Below are 5,978 nucleotides of genomic sequence, written 5' to 3' on the forward strand. Positions count from 1 at the left end.
CTTGTGTAATATTTGGGAATCTTCAATGTAGAAACTATTCTCCAGTCAGTGGCTTCTTCAGTCCAATGTAGAGAAAGGTGGAAAATAAGGAAGATTTGAGGTAATCAGTCCTTTAATTGGTGGTCAACCTTACGTTGAGAAAAGTTTGGAATGATGTTAGCCCGATTTACATATTTTATAAACTAGAATAATTGAAATACTGCTCTTCATGTGATAATTTCTGAGTGTCGCATCTGATTGGCTTCAACCACATATCTTCTCACCCTCCAAGGGTGAGAAGATATGTGCTTCTCTGTGTGGCTACATAATAGTCTAATACGGAGTGAAGTTGAAAGTGAACATAGATAAGAGTAAGGTGATGAGAATATCAAACGATTTATATAAAGAAAAATTGGATATCACATTGGAGAGAGAGAATATGGAAGATGTGAATGTTTTCAGATATTTGGGAGTTGATGTGTCAGTAGATGGATTTATGAAGGATGAGGTTAACCATAGAATTGATGAATGAAAAAAGGTGAGTGTGCGTTGAGATATCTGTGGCGACTAAAAACGTTATCTAGGGAGGCAAAGAAGGGTATGTATGAAAGTATAGTAGTACCAACACTCTTATATGGGTGTGTAGCTTGGGTTGTGAATGCTGTAGCGAGGCGGTTGGAGGCAGTGGAGTTGTCCTGTCTAAGGGCAATGTGTGGTGTAAATATTATGCAGAAAATTCGGAGTGTGGAAATTAGGAGAAGTGGAGTTACTGAAAGTATTAATCAGAGGGATGAAGAGGGACTGTTGAGGTGTTTTGATCATTTAGAGAGAACGGAGACCGTATAAATCAGTAGGGAAAGGAAGGCGAGGTAGGGATCGACCTCGAAAATGTGGGAGGGAGGGGGTAAAGGATGTTTTGTGGGCGAGGGGCTTGGACTTCCAGCGTGTGTGAGTGTGATGGATAGTAGTGAATGGAGACAATTTTTGGGGGGACCTGACGAGCTGTTGGAGTGTGAGCAGGGTAATATTTTGTGAAAAGATTCAGGTTAACTGGTTAGCCGGACCAGTTACCCAGTTACCCTGCACTTTAAAGGAGGGGTTTAGGATATTGACCGTTTGGAGTGATATCTAAACTGTTCTATCTGAGCGCCTCTGCAAAGACTGACTATGTATGAGTGATGGTGAAAGTGTTGAATGATGATGATGATGAGATATACATATATATACATACATGTGGTTCTCGCTTACCATGAGGCAGGCCAGTACACCATGGGTTCGAATTCTTGGCTAGCGCAGTGTTGTTATTGATCAATATCACTCGTTTGTGGAAGAGTTAAGGAGAATGGAACAACGAATAGGCAATCTGGACACCCACGATGCCTTGTACCTTCTCACAAAGTGCTTGAGTCTGCCCAGGTTGACATATTTCCTAAGATGTGCACCTTCATATGATAACCCTATACTGCACGAATATGAGAGTATTCTGAGGCAGATTTTTACGAAAGTACTTAACCTTAGTCTAGAAGACGGGCAGTGGAACCAAGCTACACTTCCAGTCAGACTAGGAGGCATTGGTGTCCGCAAGTCATCACAGATTGCGTTACCTGCTTTTCTGTCCTCGTGTATTGCATCCAGAGAGCTTGTAGCAGCGATTCTCCCTGAACATCTTAGGGACAAGATTGGAGTCCAGGACCAAAAATTCATTGACGGAGCAATGATCTGGGATAATCTAACGGGCTCTGGAACCAGACCTGCTCCACCCAACAACTACAAACAATCGCACTGGGATGGTCCAATAGTGGAAAATATTGCCTCAACAATGCTTCAGAGTGTGTCAGGGAAGGATAGAGCACGCCTCCTGGCAGTGAGAGCCACTCATGCTAGGGACTTTCTGTTGGCTGTTCCCAACTCCAGCCTAGGCACACGTCTCGACCCACAGACCATCCGCATCGGTGTTACCCTTCGACTTTCCGCCCCTATTCTCGCCGAACACAGGTGTATTTGTGGCAGTGAAGCAGCAGACCGATTCGGGTACCATGATCTTGTGTGCCGTAAATCCGAGGGAAAGATTGCAAGACATGAGGAGGTTAATAACATTATCAAGAGGAGCCTCACAACAGCTGGATGCCCAGCAGTAAGGGAGCCACCCCAACTATGCAGATCTGATGGCAGCCAGAAGCGTCCAGATGGTATCACCCTTCAAGCCTGGACAGATGGGAAGCAGGTGGTGTGGGACTACACATGTGCATCTACCTTGGCTGATACCTATCTCCGATACACCAGGGAGGAAGGAGGGGCAGCTGCCAGCCTCAGGGAGTCCCAAAAATCTAGAAAATATGGAGAACTTGCCCATCATTACATGTTTGTTCCCATAGGCTCAGAGACCCTTGGCTCATGGGGAAAGAGTGCATCTAAATTCCTTAAGGAGCTGGGAAAAAGACTCATCAGGGTAACTAGGGATCCCAGGGCAGCTAGTTTCCTGTTCCAGCGGCTCAGTGCGGCTGTTCAAAGGGGTAATGCCTGCTGTATTTTGGGCACATGCCCCAGCTCTGAGGAGCTGGATGAGATTTTCGCCTTATAATCGGTGATACACACGTAACATGTACAGGATATGCCACCTTTATATCAATAATGTATCTCTTAAATCTTCTGTACCATATTATGTAATAAAATATTCCTATTAGTAAAAAGAAATATATATCAAAAGATGGGGTGGTAGGGGAAGTGGAATATTCAAACGGCTTCAGGAAGAAATCCAAATATTCTTCCTTGAAGCCTTTTTATCCACTTCTCCGAGGCTGTGGGTCCCATAATTTACACCAGAGGTGGACCCCATCCTATATATATATATATCTATCTATCTATCTATCTATCTATATCTATATATATATATATATATATATATATATATATATATATATATATATATATATATATATATATGTCTTAAGGATTCTTATTCGCACGTCTTTTGAATTTCTTTGTTCTGGTAATCTCTTATGTTAACATCATACTGTAATACTGTGTCTTAGAAATACTCAAATACATCAAATGTAATGTTTGGTATGTGTGATGACAACTTTAACAGAGGTTGATTACATACCACAAGGGCTAGGATGAGCGATATATAAACAGCTGAGATCATTTTCCTGCTGCTGCTGCTGTTGGTTCTTACCAGAGACTTTGGGCAATGAGAGCTGTGTGTGTGTGTATATATACAGTGGTAGATGCACCCGCGCACCTTCATCTCATTCCCACGACCTGAGTACTAACAGGTTTCTCCATCTCAGACAGATAAAGAATTGTAGGCACTTCCTCACAATAAGACTTTATTGGTGTTATTTTTACTGCTGCTAATAGAGCTTTATTGAAATATATATAATATTTATACTTTATAATGGATGATCTTAGATCAATGGCTGATATTTTGAGAAACTGATAAACATTTCAATAAATCTGGATAATGTGATCCTAGAAAAATTCAAATTCAGCATCCCACACTATCTCTGTTTTTCAAGGCCTCAGAACCATTCAGGCAAAATTCCCCCGACACTCATCAATGCAAATGATTTCTCATTGTAGCGATATTGTGAGTTTTAGGGAAACCATTTATAGGCAGAATAAGATTGAGTTATTTGTGAAGATTTGAAAGCAAGTGGCAATAGGTGATAAGGACAGTAATACAGATAGCGCTGAAAACAAGATGGACAAGTTGAGATTAGTTACAAGTTTAAGTAATATAGACGTATTTGCCATAACTGTTTACCATAACTGTTTGCCATAAATGTTATATTCATGGTTTCAGAAGTAACGGGAAGGAGGGACCAGGTGGCATATATGCCAGAGAACACTTAACATGCTGCATCAAGCCGGGTAACACTGAAAAATCACACACAGAGTCTGGGTAGAATTTTTGGAAAAGAATGTAAATTTTATTTTAGGCGTGATTTACTATCCCCCAAACTTGAATAGAGACCAGTGGAGACTACTTTGGAAGGAAATTGTTAAGGTCACAAGGCATGATAACGTAGCAATTGTAGGAGACCTTAACTTTAGTCAAAGTGATTGGAATTCATTGACTGAATTCCATTGAATGAGAATCTTGAGTCAAACAACTTCCTGAAGGTAGTTCAAGATTATTGTTTGGAGCAGTTTGTGGCAGAATCAACGAGAGGAAATAACTTACTTGATTTGGTTCTGGCTAACAAGGATACACTAGTTAATAATCTAGAGATTACAGAAGAACTCGGCACAAGCGACCACACATCAATTACCTTTAGTATAGAGTAGAATTATGATAATAGGGATAACTCAGTAACAGTCCCAGATTTTTGCTTAGCAGATTACAATGGGCTTAGAGAACACCTATCATCTGTGGATTGGGGTATCGAAGAGAATGATCAACATGGCAGTTTTCTAAACACTATACACGCTGTCCAAATAATATTTATTACGATTAAAGAAATGAAATCGAGAAAGGAATTTATTGGTGTATCATAATAGGTGAGGTTCGTGTTATGAATCAATACATTCACATTAAGAGGGACGTTAAAAAAGGGATAAGAAAAGCTAAACGGGACTGAACTTGAAGTTGCATATGATTCAAAAACTAACCCGTAAGGCTTTCTCCAGGTATAAAGAATAAGGGTTAAAGTTAGCTCCTCTTAAAACTAACCCTGGACACCCTACTGACAAGGAGAATGAAATGTGGTCAATTTTTACTAATTCTTTCCTCTCGGTTTTCACACAAGACGACAAAAACGTTTTTTCAGTAATTAATTTTTATAGTGGGCCTGAAGAAGTTAAATTTTGTAATATAACGGTCACTGGGGACAGGATAAAACATGTTGACAGATTAAGGCAAAATAAATCTCAAGGTGTTGATGAATGTTTTTTTTTTCGACGGTTCTTAAGTAGTACAAAATGGAACTTTGTGAACCATTAACTAATCTTTTAAATATATCTCTTTAAACATGTGTAGTGTCTGATAAGTAGAAGATGGCAAATGTAATTCCTACTTTTAAAGCAGAGGACAAGTAATTACCGTCAAATTACCGCCCAATAAGCTTGACCTCAGTTATGGGCAAATTACTGAAGTCAATTATAGGTGATATTATAAGAAGAAATCGTGATATAATTTGGTCTATGATACTCAGCATGGTTTCACGAGGGGCCGTGCCTGCCTAACTAATTTACTGACTTTCTTCAGTAAAGATTTTGAGGCTGTTGATCATGATAAAGAATACGATATTTTTTATTTGGATTGTAGTAAAGCTTTAGACAGAGTACCGCACAAGAAAGAGGCAGCACTTGGTACTGAGGGAAAAGTCCTGTCATGGATAAAAACATGGCTCATCAACAGGAAACAGTATGCATAAATGGAGTGAAATCTGAGTGGGGATCAGTCACAAGTGGTGTTCCAGGATCTTCGGTCGTTGGAAATCGTCGTTATGGATGAATCTTCACACTCGCTGCTGGAGGGTCACTCGTTGGGTTCTGTGGGGAGGTGCATTGATTACATAGTCTGCAGTATTTGCAAAATAGGGAGGATGGTCTCCGTCCGGAATGTACAGGTCTTGCATGGTATATAGCTGTCTCTTTTTCAGGTCATCAAGCCTAACATTTGTAAAGTAAAAGGACACAAGTGCAACTAATGTGACATTTATTGTGGCAACGTTTCGCTCTCCAGGAGCTTTATCAAGCCATTACAAACAATACATGGACACAGAGGGTATATAAAGGCTCAGAGTGAGGTGAATACTAGTGAGGTACCATTTCGATGTTCACTAGTGGTAGTAGTAGTAGTAGTAGTAGTAGTAGTAGTGGTAGTGACAAAAGTAATACAATATGGTAGAGCAATTAATTCGTACATGAGTAAAAGGATATAAAAGCTATTACTTGGGTAACATAAAAATAGGTTGGACAAATATAAACTGGAAAGAGGCAGCCAGTGCCTAACTAATTTACTGACTTTCTTCAGTGAAAAGTATTCGAAACAG

At 40.0% G+C, this 5,978-nt stretch overlaps 1 protein-coding gene across 1 annotated transcript in view; it reads right to left on the bottom strand.

Annotated features, from left to right (window-relative positions):
• LOC128703124 (uncharacterized) overlaps window positions 1-3,231 on the bottom strand; it is a 21,308-nt gene extending 18,077 nt beyond the window's left edge. Inside the window, exon 1 of the mRNA XM_053797678.2 lies at window positions 3,083-3,231. Within this exon, the coding sequence (XP_053653653.2) occupies window positions 3,083-3,226 (144 nt within the window). The 5' untranslated portion in view covers window positions 3,227-3,231. The remainder of the gene's footprint in view (window positions 1-3,082) is intronic.
• Between the last annotated feature and the right edge of the window lie 2,747 nt (window positions 3,232-5,978).

Source organism: Cherax quadricarinatus, chromosome 85 (genome assembly GCF_038502225.1).
Source record: "Cherax quadricarinatus isolate ZL_2023a chromosome 85, ASM3850222v1, whole genome shotgun sequence".
Lineage (NCBI taxonomy): Eukaryota > Metazoa > Arthropoda > Malacostraca > Decapoda > Parastacidae > Cherax > Cherax quadricarinatus.